This window comes from Triticum aestivum, chromosome 1A (assembly GCF_018294505.1).
Source record: "Triticum aestivum cultivar Chinese Spring chromosome 1A, IWGSC CS RefSeq v2.1, whole genome shotgun sequence".
In the NCBI taxonomy this organism is placed as follows: Eukaryota; Viridiplantae; Streptophyta; class Magnoliopsida; order Poales; family Poaceae; genus Triticum; species Triticum aestivum.
This window is the reverse complement of record NC_057794.1, coordinates 51,274,351-51,290,818: the sequence shown is the minus strand read 5'-3', so window position 1 is coordinate 51,290,818 and position 16,468 is coordinate 51,274,351. Positions and strand designations below refer to the sequence as shown.

Here is a 16,468-nt window from a genome sequence, read left to right as displayed (position 1 = left end):
ATGCGTTGGTTAGCTAGGCAATCAATTCTAATTACTAGGCATTTACTGCTAATTTTGATCCGTTTTGGAGCAAGAGTCCGTCTCTCTGCTCGGCCTTGATCTGCAGGTCAGACGCTCGCTGGATCCGGTCTGCCTGCAAGCAGGATAGAGCCAACCGCCTCCAGCAAACGGGTCAACGCTCATGCGCTCATGGGCACATCTACACCGAACATCACCAACATCTCTCAGCCCAGCACTCCGCGTCGGCCTGCTCAACTAGCTCCACACCGACTGGATCACAACCCAGCTTGGGTTCCCTCGGACCAGCAGATGCACTTGGATGAGGCGTCCGCTCGGACGGCGCTCACTCGATCGTGCAGCCCCTGGGTCCACCTGGCCGGTCCACCTTTTTTCACTCGGCCAGCTAACATTCAGAATATCATCGACATCAGCACTCGGCCATGGGCCGGGCGTCCTCAAATTGGCAGGCGGCCTGGCTCCCCCGAGCAACAAAGCATGATGGTCGGCAGTGTTGCTGCTCCCTTCGGCGTGAACTGCCGGATGCACTGCAGCTGCTGCACCCTTTCGCTTACCTCTGGGCACAAGCTATTCTTTTTTAAGTTTCTTACTCTGTTTATCTTGGCTCCACAGGCCCGACGCGGCAGAAATCTAGAGGCTGGCTACGCCCCGATCGCGCGGCGGCACCTCCCTTTGCGAGCTGGTGGCATCCGTTTCCATGACGATAAACTCGAGGGAACAAGTCCCCAGCTACTCGGCACATGATTGAGGACCTTATCCTCTCCGATCATTTTTACAATTTAGCTCATAAATTACTCGACAGTCGCTTAACAGTCCCTTTTCTGTTCGAATCCAGATTCACTCGGATGGGACTTAAGCTCACTGGAACGCATGTTCGGATGAATTTGCTTGGATGGTTAACAGATCGCTGTGGTAATCAGACACAGACGTTTTGTTCCAGCAATCACTCGGATGGGCTAGTTCACTCGGACCGAACAGGATCACTGATGCTCAGCCGCGCGTGCGTCGCCACTCGGTTGGTCACCTCATCACCACTCGGCCGCTCCGCGCGTCGCCACTCGGTTGGTCACCTCATCACCACTCGGTCGCCCCGCGCGTCGCCACTCGGTTGGTCACCTCATCACCACTCGGCCGCGCCGCGCGTCGCCACAGGTTGGTCACCTCATAACCACTCGGCCGCCCCGCGCGTCGCCACTCGGTTGGTCACCTCATCACCACTCGGCCGCGCCGCGCGTCGCCACAGGTTGGTCACCTCATAACCACTCGGCCGCGCCGCGCGTCGCCATTGGTTGGTCACCTCATAACACTCGGCCGCTTCGCGCGTCGCCACTCGGTTGGTCACCTCATCACCACTCGGCCGCCCCGCACGTCGCCACTCGGTTGGTCACCTCATCACCACTCGGCCGCTCCGCGCGTCGCCACTCGGTTGGTCACCTCATCACCATTCGGCCGCTCCGCGCGTCGCCACTCGGTTGGTCACCTCATCACCACTCGGCCGCCCGCGCGTCGCCGCTCGGTTGGTCACATCATCACCACTCGGCCGCGCCGCGCGTCGCCACAGGTTGGTCATCTCATAACTACTTCGGCCACCCCTGCCATGCGTCGCCACTCGGTTGGTTCCACCTCATCACCACTCGGCCGCGCCGCGGCGATCGCCACTCGGTTGGTCACCTTCAATCACCACTCGGCCGACCCCCGCGCGTCGCCACTCGTTGGCAACCTCATCACCACTCGGGCCGCCGCGCGTCGCCACTCGGTGCGTCACCTCATCACCACTCGCCGCGGGGCGCGCGTTCGCCACAGGTTGGTTACCTCATAAACCACGTCGGCCGCGCCGCGCGTCGCCATTGGTTGTCACCTCATAACCACTCGGCCGCTCCGCGCGTCGCCACTCGGTGAGTCCACCTCATCACACTCGGCCGCCCGCGCTGTCGCCACTCGGTTTGGTCACCTCATCACCACTCGGCCGCCCGCGCGTCGCCACTCGGTTGGTCACCTCATCACCAACTCGGCCGCCCCGGGCGTCGCCACTCGGTTGGTCACCTCATCACCACTCGGCCGCCCCGCGCCGTCGCCACTCGGTGGTCACCTCATCACCACTCCGGCCCGCCTCCGCCCGTCGCCACACGGTTGGTCCACCTCATCATCACTCGGCCGCTCGGCCGCGGGTCGCCACTCGGTTGGGTCACCTCATCACACTCGGCCGCTCGGCGCGTCGCCACTCGGTTGGTTCACCTCATCACCACTCGGCCGCCTCGCGCGTCGCCACTCGGTTGGTCACCTCATCACCACTCGACCGCCCCGCGCGTCGCCACTCGGTTGGTCACCTCATCACCACTCGGCCGCCCCGCGCGTCGCCACTCGGTTGGTCACCTCATCACCACTCGGCCGCGTCCGCGCGTCGCCACTCGGTTGTCACCTCATCACCACTCGGCCGCCCCGCGCGTCGCCACTCGGTTGGTCACCTCATCACCACTCGACCGCCTCCGCGCGTCGCCACTCGGTTGGTCACCTCATCACCACTCGGCCGCTCGCGCGTCGCCACTCGGTTGGTCACCTCATCACCACTCGGGCCGCCCCGCGCGTCGCCACTTGGTTGGTCACCTCATCACCACTCGGCCGCCCCGCGCGTCGCCACTCGGTTGGTCACCTCATCACCACTCGACCGCGCCGCGCGTCGCCACAGGTTGGTCACCTGATAACCACTCGGCCGCGCCGCGCGTCGCCATTGGTTGGTCACCTCATAACCACTCGGCCGCCCCGCGCGTCGCCACTCAGTTGGTCACCTCATCACCACTCGGCCGCCCCGCGCGTCGCCACTCGGTTGGTCACCTCATCGCCACTCGGCCGCTCCGCGCGTCGCCACTCGGTTGGTCACCTCATCACCACTCGGCCGCGCCGCGCGTCGCCACTCGGTTGGTCACCTCATCACCACTCGGCCGCCCCGCGCGTCGCCACTCGGTTGGTCACCTCATCACCACTCGGCCGCGCCGCGCGTCGCCACAGTTTGGTCACCTCATAACTACTCGGCCGCCCGCGCGTCGCCATCGGTTGGTCACCTCATAACCACTCGGCCGCCCCGCGCGTCGCCATCGGTTGATCACCTCATCAGCACTCGGCCGCCCCGCGCGTCGCCAATCGGTTGGTCACCTCATCACCACTCGACCGCCCTGCGCGCCTTCAGACAGCTAAGTCATTTTACATTCTGTTATTTTCCGTCTTCCCGAGTATTCCATAATTCACACATCAGGTTCACTCGGAGGCCACACCACCGAGTGTACCTCTACGCTCGACTGCTTATTTTCACATACTTGCTTAGTACTGGTTATGTGACTCCGAAGTCCAACTTCCTTTTTTTCGCATATATCATTCACGAACACCATGTGTCGTTCTTCATTTCGAGTTTGCATCGGTCCTCCGGGGCTGCAACTCAGTCAAAACACTACACTTCCGTTTTATTTTAGCCAGTATTCCAACAAGTTCAGTAGGATTTCTCGCTTCGACAAGTGCGAACGAATCCTTCGCTCTTTTAAACTTTTGTTGGTCAACCAGCAAGCCCCTTGCACTCCCAGCGGGTGTCTATGGGTGTTATTCACACAAATCATTTCAGCACACATCAAATTTCCTCAAGAAATTATTGTGTTGACTTGTGCCATTTTTTACACAAGTTACCGCGATCACTCGACGGCCCTACGCGCCAACTTCATCGCTGCTCGGACTCGGTCTCCATACTGGTCCTAGCGCACCACAACACTGACTTTGTCGCCCTGTTGATTTCAAACACGTCCGGCCAACCCCTCTATGGAATTCTCTTCATCGTATCAATGATATAGACCTCGTCGGGCATGAGACAGATAAGTCCCTTTCATAATTAAACTTCACACTTCACTCTTTTGCGAATTTGCTTCTTCGAGCATCACTCGGAAGCTTCTCCTCATCTTTACCCAAATCCGACTCGATGAATTACAAATCATCCATTCAAAACTATATTTCTCATATTCCGACATGTCCGTTGTCGAAGCCTGTAGTATGCTCGGGGGCTACGCCGCACTCGGGGGCTGCATCTCATTTGGAATGACACTCTCCTAAGTGGTCGAGTACTTCATCACCAATCAGACCCTTCACTTCAACAAGTACATTCGATCCGTCACTTTGACAAATTTCATAATCACCCAGACACTCTGCGTGCCATCTTCGTTCCTACTCAAATTCAGTTGTCGCACCGGTCTTGTTGCGCCACAGCCACACTACACCGACCTTGTCGCTACATCAGCTTCAAAAGCATTTGGCTAACTCCTTCAAGGATCATTTTTGCCACTCAGCTGGACACTTAGTCCTTCACTCGGCCGCCCCGTGCGTCGCCACTCGGTTGTGCGCGTCTTCACCACTCGGCCGCCCCGCGCGGCGCCACTCGGTTTTTCACGTCTTCACCACTCGGCCGCCCCGCGCGTCGCCACTCGGTTATACACGTCCTCGCCCCTCGGCCGCCCCGCACGTCACCATCAGTTGGACATGTCTTTACCTCTACACCCCCAGCACGGGAACGGCTAAGTTACTCATATGGTCAAACCTCATATCACACTCTGTAGCAAGCTTACCTCCTTCGAGCATCACTCGGGGGCTACGCGCGGCAGTTGGCCATGTCACCCTCAGGGGTTACGCCCATTTGGTCAACCTGTTGATCACATCAAGATATTCTTCTGACCATACATGCTCGGTTCGCCGAAGATCTATAAGTGAAGCACGTCCACTTGGATAAATACCCCTTTTCATGCAAAAGGGTAAAAATGAAGCGCCATCGCTGAATCGTACAGGCGACCTTACTCATCGTTCGTACAACCACCTCGTTACGCATCCATCCGATTGATTCAATTCCAGACAAAGATATTTGCCATGCCAACTGCATGGAGGTTTACCGAGAGACTTAAACCCTCTGCCAGACTCATCTAGTCCGACAGAGGCTCGGGGACTACACCCAGTGGGTGCACTCAGCGTGCCCCCACTGGAAGAGGACTCAGAAAGAAACATTTTGCTCGATGCAAACCCATCTCCAGTATTACTCGACCTCCGAGTCAGAGAAGAACAAGTTCGATCAGTACCAGCTAAGAAGAGTTTTAGTTCTCTCATACTCCCGCCGACTGCCCGCAGTCGACAGCAGTCTCGGGGACTACACCCAGTGGGTGCACTCAGCGTGCCCCCACTGGAATGGTATCCACTCGGAACGGTCCGCCCAACCCGAGTGACGGCCAAACAACAACAAAAAGACAGGCTCTAAGACTCCCGCCGACTGCCCGCAGTCGACAGCAGTCTCGGGGACTACACCCAGTGGGTGCACTCAGCGTGCCCCCACTGGAATGGTATCCACTCGGAACGGTCCGCCCAACCCGAGTGACGGCCAAACAACAACAAAAAGACAGGCTCTAAGACTCCCACCGACTGCCCGCAGTCGACAGCAGTCTCGGGGACTACACCCAATGGGTGCACTCAGCGTGCCCCCACTGGAATGGTATCCACTCGGAGCGGTCCGCCCAACCCGAGTGACGGCCAAACAACAAAAAAGACACGTTCCAGGCGTGAAGAAATTCCGAGTAATCAGTTACTCGATGCAGGCCCAGCTCCAAATCACTCCAAAAAATATTCTATAAGGCAAGTTTAACGCTCCTTCGTGGACCTGTTTTGAGCCTTCTTCTAGGACTCAAAGTGTGAAACTCACAAGTGTGGATCTAAAACCGACTCGTATTGACGTTCCTCCGGGATAAGAATGGCATCTCTCTAAGAGAACAGTCCATGTGTCAATCTGGTCGCACAGATTTAATGACACACCCATACTCAGATCACGAGTTAAACCTCTCCCGAGAGATGAACGAATGTCACCAAGTTGCTCCTCACAGACACATACCTCGATCAGTCGGGAAGCATGGTACCGGAATCCATTGAGATTTTGTTCAAACCTTGGTTGTCTGAAAGCGCGACGACATGTACCGAGTATTTCTGTAATCACTCGGACCAAACTGTGTCTTACACCAACTCGTTTTGCAAAATCGCAATCGATTCGGGGGCTAATGTTGGGGATATACATAACAGGTAGGCCCACGAAGGGTCGAAATATCATGAAGCGTGGGGTCCACACAACATGTGGGTCCAGGTCAATTTCATACAGACACACTGTCCACTCGGACAAGTAGCATACTATCCACTCGACCAAGCAACATACCATCCACTCGGATGACAGTTCACCACTCGACCGTACGACTCACTCGGATATACGAAGACCAGCAGGCAGCAAAGCAGTCGGCATCTTTCTAATAGTGAAGGCTTAATAGTGGGCTGTCATTATAGCATTCATACCCCACTTTGTAACATAGGAGGTGAGGAGGTGGCGCACTCTATATAAGCCACCCCCCACCACTAGACAATGGGGGGTCTTTTCTTCCACCTCTCTCTCTTTTCACCATTAGTCTCAGGACTTAGCTCAGGCATGGGGATCCGTTCCTCGCTTACACACACATTGTAATCTCCGGATATATACTCAGATAAAACAAAGCCTCTCCGGAGCACGAGACGTAGGGTTGTTATCTCCACCGTGAGAGGCCCGAACTCGCTAAAACCACTGTGTCACCCATATGCATCTCGATAGATCATGCTCCGTTACACTACCCCTATTCTACTGTCAGATTTAGAACCACGACACCTGCAAGCGGTCAAACCAAGTGAGCTATCACTTCTTTGTGCAATATAACACGCGAGACGGGAACCATGTGTTGTACTTTTCTTCGGTCTCATAGCTTAAGTAGTGCATTTGAAACTAGTGTACACAAGTTTTAACTAATAAAATGTCTAAATCATAGTGCATATGTTTATTCGAAACACCATGCTCTGTCTCCAAATAATAAACTAGCATGTAAATGTTACCCCTAGTCATACATAATCATTCTCCTATACAAGACCCCGTGCTATTAAAATCCATGGCTTATACCGGCAAAAAACTGCTGTTGGAGGGAGGAGAGAACAGTGCACCATGGACAATATAAGTACATATGGAACAATTCATGACTTCTAATGGAACAAAACATTGTGAGAGGAGGAAACCAAATTTAGTGCTCATGAAACAACATTAAAGATTGAAGGATTCCAATTCCACAAAAAATTAAACCAAGAAAAAACAACAAAAAGTTTGTTCACCATATCACCAAGTAAGGATTCCATTTCCACAAAAAGGTTAAACCAAGAAAAAACAACACGCCACACCGATAAAAACTCAATAGATTCAAAAAGTCGGTCCTACGAGAACACAAACTGTACAAAATCAAGATGGAGAGAAGTCCATATTACAACCTCTAGTTGTCACTAAGTCTAGGAAACAACCCAAAACTTCAAAACCATCCAAATTTCAACCCTGAAACTATCAAAACTGTGCAATATTCAACCTTGACCCTGGTTTTGACCCCGTGGACCAGGTTTGATACTGTTGACCACCCGGTCCACAATCCCACTTAGCCCAGGTGAAAGAACTCACAACCAGTCACTTACATGCAGGACCTATTAAAAAGTGTCATGAATCCCCTCCCAGGCCGCCAGTACCAAAGAGCAAGGCTGTGGCGAGCAATTGCAGCAAGAATGCACTTGGAGCCGGAGTCGTGAAGCAAACACGACCACCTTGGTAAATAACCATTCCTGATTATGCACTGGGGGAAGATATTCAATAGGAAGTACCCATTCGAAAGGTAGTATTCGCATATGCATTGGGTGCGACACCGCGAGCCAACCATAAACGGAGCCCCACACAAGGACTTTCTCGGCCGGCCAACATGGCGTTGGGAAGAAGGATGTGGCGGCTGGCAGTCATGGACTTGAACGGGGTGAAGCTAACGAAGACGGACTTGAAGAGGAAGAGAAGCAGGAGTGATGGGGCGAGCGGAGTCCAGTCACGAGCGGTAGATGGAGCAAAGGCTCGTGCGATCGCTAGCAAGGGAGCCGACAAAGTACGGAGCCTAGGATGTCATGCGAGATGCTCGCCCATCGAGCCCACCGAAGCTCAAAGCACTCTGCGAGAAGCTGTAGGGGTTGTTTGGTTTGAGCCCCAGCTAGCCACACCAAAAATTTGGTATGACCAATGCAAGAGCATAACCAAAATTTTGGTAAACTAGCATCGTTTGGATTGTAGCCGTCATCGTCTCGTCAGGCCAAATTTACATATGCGCACGCCGTCTGTGGTTGGCACATCAATTTCTTAGGACAGTGACACTAGCTACTTCGGGTAATTTTATTGTGAGCACCAGCGGCGAGTAATAAAAAAAAGTACCTAGCTGACCCATTGAGACAGGGGGACAAAACGCGACGCCAATTTTTTGGTCGAGCTTTTCCGGGCCATCGTCTCGCCAACGTGTTAGGCCAAATTTACATATGCATACGCCGTGTGAGGTTGGCGCGCCAATTTCCTGGCAATAGTCCAAACGGCAACCAAATCCTATGGGCGAGCCAAAATATTGATATGGTAAGTTTTTGCTGTAATCCAAACACGCCCTAATTTTTCTTAGTACTCATATTGAGCGAGAGAGAGAATCTCCACCTGAGATGTCGGACTCCATGGTTGGGTGGTACCCTGGAGGCGGGGGTGGGTTCCTCTAAGACATGCATATAAACATACAGAATATATCACACAACACTCAATGCATACTTCAACTCGCATGGATGCACCCGCCAGCCAATGGTACGCGCTGGCCGGCCCAAATTTTGGCCTGCCACCTTAAATTTCAGCCGGCCACCTCCCTTCTCATCGCTTTCTTCCCACCGCGACGAGATCAGAGAAAATACACGCGCACATGGCGGCCGCCCCTCGCGTGCTCCGACATCCCCTGTTTGCCCTCGCCATCGATAATTGTCGTCGTGCTCACCGTCGACAGTTGTCGCCGTGTACTTGACGTCGACGCTCGCCGCCGATGCTTGCAACCAAGACAGACTATAGTGATAGCAAAAGTGGTTGAAAAAAATGCTCGCCTTCTTCCTCGCCGCCGATGCTCACAACAAACTTACCCCAAGTAGCTAGTGTCACCGTCCTGTTAGATCCTTCGAAAATGCTGGTTCCATCACTCTGTGAGGGCCAAAACGGTTGTAAGTAAGCTACTTGCCTAAAGTTAGTTCAATAAATTAGAAGACTCCAATTGGCAAGTCCAAGAAAATCTTACTATATTTTCTGAGTGTGACAAAAAACATCTTACCTAAGATAAGACTTAAATCAAACACCCCACTAAATTGATCAAACTCACCAAACTTAGACGTGGTAATCTAACCCCAAATCTTTTGGTTTGCGCTCTCTTTCGCCGCCTACGTGGATGTGGCTCTCTCCCTCCCAAAATTTCCCCAAATCCGTCGACCTCCCTCCGTCCCATTTCAAACCCCAACAGAAGATCTCACCCCACATCCGCAATGCCGCCCGTGCGCCGCCGCCGCCGCACCACCCCAGCCGCCGCCGCCGCCGACGGGTCAGCCCCCTCCTCTTCCGCCGACCTCCTCGCCCTGGCCGCCACCCTCCTCCCCACTCCCACCGCCGCCGCAGCTCTCAAGACCCCTCCCCACCTCAAGCACACCGTCCACTCCCTCCCCGACTCCCACCCGGTCCTCCTCTCCCTCCCGCAAACCCTAGCCCAAGCCCTCTCCCCCGACCCGGACCCCGGCGCCGTCTCCCCCCGCGCCGCCGCCGCCGTCCTCCTCCACCTCCTCCTCACCCACCCCTCCCACCCGCCGCGATGGGACGACCTCCTCCGCCCGCTCGCGCTGCTCCACGACCGCCTGGCGCTCCTCGCCACCGAGGACCCGCCCGTCGCCGCGCTCGCCGCCTCCTGCTTCGAGCTCGCCTGGCGCGCCGGGGCCCCGGGGCGCGACGCGCTCGTCGCCCAGACCCTGCCGTACCTCTTCTCCCAGGCGCTCACCTCCGGCTCCAATGCCAGGCCGCTCCTCCGCCGCCTCTTCGCCCTCCGCGAAGCGTTGCATCTGCTCGACTACACCGATGAGAGCATTTCGGACTTCAAGGTGCTCCTGCTGCGCTGCTTCGTGTCCCCCCACTTCCTCAAGGCCGAGGAAGGGAGGAAGCTCCTCGCGCTGGTGCTCGGGGTCAGCGAGGGGCTCGCCAGGGAGGGGCTGGAGTTCATAAGGGCCCAGGTGGGGATGATGCGAGGGAGGCGGGCGGCCGTGGTCGCCTACGGCGAGGTGGTGTTCAGAGCGTGGAAGGACGGAGGGTGGGTCAGAGGGGAGATTGGGGAAGGGTTTCTGCAGGGGATGGTCGAGGCAGCAGTCCATGCCGCTGACAAGGAGGTGGCCAAGGCTGCCAGGAGGATACTTTGGGCGTTCGTCGAGCAGAAGGCAGTGGCTGGAGTTGAAAAGTTGGTGTTCAGGCTGTCCGAGCCTGTGCTGTTCCGGTCATTGCAGGTGCGTGCATTGTCTTGCTCTTCTCTGATGGGTGGTGGAACTATATGTGGCTAGTGTTGATACAAACTCGAATTGGTACCTGAGGGAAGCGAGTATGTATAATACTAATAATCACTTGAAAAATGCTTGCTCTGCTGTTGATGAAATCACAATTCAAGTGATTTGGTGATGAATTATAATACTACAATTACAATGATTCGCTTAGGAAAGGTGCAAGAATGTCAAGAGTCAGGCAGTGGGCTATACTAAAATGCCTGGTCCTAGTAGTATTAGCAGAGCTTCAAAGTACTTGCTGACATAACAAACAAATAAACAAAAAGGTTTAACTCACATGACTGTAAACTTGAAAAACATCCACAATTTCACACAACTTTATAACATGATATCTTAGCCTCTTAGTGTTTGTATCTCATGTTAGCTTGTTAATCTTCTCACAAGGGAGAGTCTACACAATGATCAGGTTTTTTGACAAAATGAAATTTGTCAGTACTGTGATACTCTAGCTAACAGTATGAGAGAAACATTAATGCATACTTAACAGTATCTGACTCTATATAGGTAGAATATCATGTATACTGTTGCCTTCAAATAACTCATCCACACTCCAAAAGCTGCATAGCTGGTCATCACTGTTGGTGCTCTACGTATGAGAGAAACATTACAACCTGTCATCTTATTAGAACATTGGCCAAGTTTACTAAATTCAATGGATTACTTCAAGTTTAGTTTGTACTCAGGAAGTTGTAATCACTTCCCCCGTTTCACTTTTAACATGTATCTTGTACAAGAAAATAGTAGGTATGGAACACTTTAAGTTTAGACATTCTTATGGTTATATCAAGCGTCTACTTTGTGACAGGTTGCAAACTCTAATGTTCGCCGTAATGCTTTACATCTTCTACTGGATTTATTTCCCCTTGAAGACCCAGATGTGACAAAGGATGTCAATGATCCTCTGTTAGAGAAGCAGTTCTTCCTTCTAGACAAACTTCTCATGGATGACTGCCCAGAAATACGGGCAGTCACAGTTGAAGGAATTTGCCGTATTCTTAACCAGTTTTGGGAAGTTATTCCATCGCCAACCATTTCAAAAAAATTGAGTAAAATTGTTGATGACATGTCCAAAGATTCTTGCAACGAAGTTCGTCTATCAACACTGAATGGTCTGATATACTTGCTTGACAATCCACAAAGTCATGACATACTGAAAGTGCTACTTCCAAGATTAAGCGATATGGTTTCTGATCCTGCTTTATCTGTCAGAGCTGCTGCTGTAGATCTCCTGTTAGCTGTTCGTGATCTTCGATCTTTCCAGTACAATAAGGTACGGTACATAGTTATCGCATGCATATCTTGGTTTACACTGTAGCCCAACTGACCTTTGCATTTACAGAATTTTCAATTTGAGCACATAGGCCAGTGTATATTTGGATATTTCTGGGTAGGATTTTAATACACACTTTTCTGTTCAGGTTGTTGGTTTGGGTACTCTATTATCTTCACTTGCGGATGATCATCCCCGTGTTGCTAAAAAAATCACAGAGCTTCTCATCCCTTCTTACTTTCCATCTAAGTTGCCTTTGAAAGAAGCATGTGCTCGCTGCATTGCACTCATAAAGAGATCACCGGCAGCTGGGGCAAGGTTCTGTGAATTTGCTCTGTCTGAAGGATCATCCCCGCGGTCTCTTGTTGAGTTTATCAAAGTCTCTATTACTCTGGCATTGTCACCATCAGGATTGAACTCAGCGCAGACTGATGGTCTTGTTATTGCTTCCGCCAAACTAATAAAAAGCTTATCTGATGAAGGCTCTAGTTTGGTTGCTTTGAGAGAGTACTTTACAAATGCTAAACTGAAGCTGCTCTTTAAAACTGCAGTTTCTGGTGGTGCCCAGGCTGCTCTTCTCAGCATGGTGCCAGCGATATCACCTGATCTATGTGTGTTACATATCGAATGCATGAACATAATTGTGAATGCTGCTGTGACTTCCAAGCAGGAAGAATGTCAAGAAGCATTGCTGGCAGCACATAAGCTAGTACATTTGAGTGGCCGTTCTGATGAAATGTTTGAAGAATTGACTAATATTTTGCAATCTAAAGCCTCTTATTTTTCTGGGATGCATGGACTTGAACCTCCATCGTGCCCTGTGGCATCTACAAAGAGGAAGAAAGGGAAGTCGCTTAAGAAAACACCAGCAAGATATGACGATGTGGATGGAAATAGGTCATCCACATCAGTAATCCTGAGTAATGAAGAACTTACTGCTGTAGGGGGAGCAGCATGGCAGCTCAATGAAATACTAAAAGCAGAGGAAATGAGAGCTGCTTTTCTGCATTCTTATGCAGAAATTGCATTTTCTTCTCTGAAGGTCATTTCTCAAGTGTACATTGAGCAATGCCTACATTTTGAATCTCTAGACCTCTCTCCAGTGTTTGCTTATTTGAGTTTGGCTACATATAGTGCTCTTCAGGATGTTGATCAAACAGACATGAGCTGCTCTGAGGTGAGTCCATTCGCACAGTGCCACCACACCTATTATCTTGTTGATAAACCGTACTTATCTGGTAGGCATCAATAGGAACAAAACCATGATTCGTTGATTGCACTACTGTTATCTTAGATAGCTTTTCATAGATCTATGTGTATCTAATATTTTGCCAGTCTAATTGTAACTTTCATCTTGTGTCAGTCGACAGTTGTCAACCAGTCACTGGACCATCTGCTGAGATGCTATGACAGATTTGTAAATGGATCTGTTACTGTTTCCACTGACTCAACGTCAACATTGAACAAGAATAAGAAATCTGCAGAACATGAACATCAGCAGCATGTCACCCCTGAAGGTACGGCTACACCAAACCCATACAAACTTGTTATGTGGTAACCCTCTTTAAATTGAATCGTTTATTCGTCAACTCAACCGATTATCTGATGTTCTGATAGCATTTTGTACAGGAAGTCCAGCAGAAGGCACAATAAATGTGATTATGCTTGGCACTTCAATTCTTAAGTTCATTGTCGATACGACAACCATCAAGCTGGTCAATGAGAGTAAAGTAAGATGTGTGGGATTTGCATCATCTTACACAAAATATGCAGTATCAGCCATGAAAAGGCACAGTGAGGGCTCATCTTTCAATGGGGACGATCTGAAAGACATACTGATCCTTACACGAAGCTCCTTCACTTACGCAGCCAAGCTGCTTCATTTGGTGCTAGCAAGCTCAACCGAGTCGTCGAGTCCCCCAGAGGAGGCCTTCCTCCTTGCCAATAATCTTCTTGATCTTGTACCTGCTGTCGAATCATTTGCAGGCCCGAGATTTGCTCTCACATTAGTTTCAGTCGTAAAACAGTGGCTGCCAGTCCTGATATTGGGCCTTGGATGCCGCTGGTTGATCGGGCCAGAAAGTGAGATGGCTAACAAGACGTGCAACTTGGGTGACTCCGACTTACCACTGTGGGTTGCTGCTCTGGCCAAAAACGAGCTGTTTGAGGCTGAGGAACCCAGGGAGGATGATCAGAGCGAGCAGGGGAACGAGCACGAGGAGTCGCCGTCGTCCAGAAAGCTAGCAGAAACGATGGTGACCCTGCTGAGGAAAGGAAGCCCTAAAATCCTGGATTCTGTGGGTGGCATTTTGCTTTCCAACCTCCAGTTGGCGCTGCAGAGAGCGGAGCATGGCATCGTCTTAGGCTTGGCACGCTTTGTTTGTGACAAGCTGCTTGGGAGCAGCAGCAGCAGCTCGTCAGCCTCTCAGAACCTGCAGCTCACTCGTGATTCTCTGCGCGAGAGCTTCTTTGAGATCGACAGGCATTGCAAGGAGGATGGCAGAGTTGACGATGAATGTTCAAGGCAGCAGCTGGAGAGTGCAAAAGTATTGATATCCTCAGTCCTCCCCTATGATGCATGCAGTCAGACGAGCTGACTGATACCGTGAGAAGTTAGTTGACCTGGCAAGCACGTATGTACTCCCTCCGTTCGGAATTACTTGCCTTGGATATGGATGTATCTAGAACTAAAATACATCTAGATACATCCATTTTTGCGACAAGTAATTCCGAACGGAGGGAGTGCCACCTAGAAATCGGTGTTTCTGAGAGAATTTCTGTGTACATATATGGCAGTTGGTTTCTTTATTCGAGACCCAGCTATCCTTTCACTTAGCCTCAGTTCACCTCCTCCATCTTTGAAAAGTGCTATGATAATTTCTTGCACTTAGAGATTATCAAGGGTCAAAACAGGAAGGAACCTGGCGGGCCAACACCAGCTATAAATAAGCAATAATCCTAGACGCACGGATTATTACGGAGTTGTTACGAACTTTTCTCTCTAACTAATCTATCTCCTTGATTTTCAGGCGGATGGGGCACATCCTCCCCCTTCTCCAATCCCAAGCTCCCCCTTCTCCAATCCCAAGCTCCCACGTTTGCATAGTCTGTGAATCATGTAATCCTTCTCTCCATGTGTCTAGCATTACTCTACTCATAAATAAGCCTCGAGACCAAAGGAAGAGGGGCAGCTTTGTAACACCCTTGATGCGGCTATATCTCCCACGTGTCGAAGCACGACTTAGAGGCATAACCGCATTGAAAGCAATATCGCAAGTGAGGTAATCTTTACATAACCCATGTAATAAAATAGGGGAAGAAGTTACATAGTTGGCTTATAATCGCCATTTCACACAATTACATGAATAAAGCATTACATCATCCAAATACATCAAGGTCCGACCACGGAACCAAAATAAAAGAAGAACCCCAAATGCGACAAGGTCCCCGATCGACCCCAACTGGGCTCCACTATTGATCAACTAGAACAAAACACCATAAAGGACAAGATCTTCAACGAGCTCCTCCTGAGCTTGGTTGCGTCAACTGCACGGACTCATCGGCACCTGCAAGCCGGTTTTTGGAAGTATCTGTGAGCCACGGGGACTCAGCAATCTCGCACCCTCGCGATCAAGACTATTTAAGCTTATGGGTAAGGTAAAGGTATGAGGTGGAGCTGCAGCAAGCGACTAGCATATATGGTGGCTAACCTGTTCGCAAAAGAGAGCGAGAAGAGAAGGCAAAGCACGGTCGATAAAAATATGATCAAGAAGTGATCCTAGAACAACCTACGTCAAGCATAACTCCAACACCGTGTTCACTTCCCAGACTCCGCCGGAAAGAGACCATCACGGTTACACACGCGGTTGACTCATTTTAATTAAGTTAAGGTTCAAGTTTTCTGCAACCGGATGTTAAAAATTCCCATCTGCCCATAACCGCGGGCACGACTTTCGAAAGTTCAAATCCCTGCAGGGGTGTCCCAACTTAGCCCATCACAAGCTCTCACGGTCAACGAAGGAATGGACCTCCTCCCGAGACATTCCGATCAGACTCGGTATCCCGGTTCTACAAGACATCCTCAACAATGGTAAAACAAGTCCAGCAAGACCGCCCGATGCGCCGACATCCTGATGGGAGCTGCACATATCTCGTTCTCAGGGCAACACCGGATAAGCAGTCCGTACCACTAAAACCAGCCCTCGAGTTTCCCCGAGGTGGCGCTGCAAGGGGCTCTAGTTTGGACCAACACTTAGACAAGCACTGGCCCGGGGGGGGGGGGGGGTTAAAATAAAGATGACCCTTGAGCTGGCCTAACCCAAGGGAAAAAAGGCTAGGTGACAAATGGTAAAACCAATGTTGGGCCTTGCTGGAGGAGTTTTATTCAAAGGGAACTGTCAAGGGGTTCCCATTATAACCCAACCGCGTAAGGAATGCAAAATCCGGGAACATAACACCGATATGACGGAAACTAGGACGGCAAGAGTGGAACAAAACACTAGGCATAAGGCCGAGCCTTCCACCCTTTACCAAGTATATAGATGCATTAATTAAATAAGAGATATTGTGATATCCCAACAAGTAAACATGTTCCAACAAGGAACAACATCTCCATGTTCCAACAAGGAACAAGCTTCAATCTTTACCTGCAACTAACAACGCTATAAGAGGGGCTGAGCAAAGCGGTAACATAGCCAAACA

General features: G+C 51.1%; 1 protein-coding gene across 2 annotated transcripts; it reads left to right on the top strand.

The window, feature by feature from the left end:
* Positions 1-9,388: 9,388 nt before the first annotated feature.
* On the top strand, positions 9,389-14,613 carry LOC123189199 (uncharacterized). 2 transcript variants are annotated; one of them, XM_044601554.1, is made up of 5 exons: positions 9,389-10,443; positions 11,303-11,767; positions 11,916-12,944; positions 13,131-13,284; positions 13,385-14,613. In XM_044601554.1, exons 1-5 carry the CDS (start codon positions 9,445-9,447, stop codon positions 14,362-14,364), a joined length of 3,627 nt encoding a protein of 1,208 aa, XP_044457489.1. In that variant the 5' UTR covers positions 9,389-9,444; the 3' UTR covers positions 14,365-14,613. The 2 variants fall into 2 exon arrangements, with proteins under 2 accessions (XP_044457489.1, XP_044457498.1); XM_044601563.1 differs by having other exon boundaries at positions 9,390-10,443; positions 13,397-14,613.
* The last annotated feature ends 1,855 nt before the right edge of the window (positions 14,614-16,468 follow it).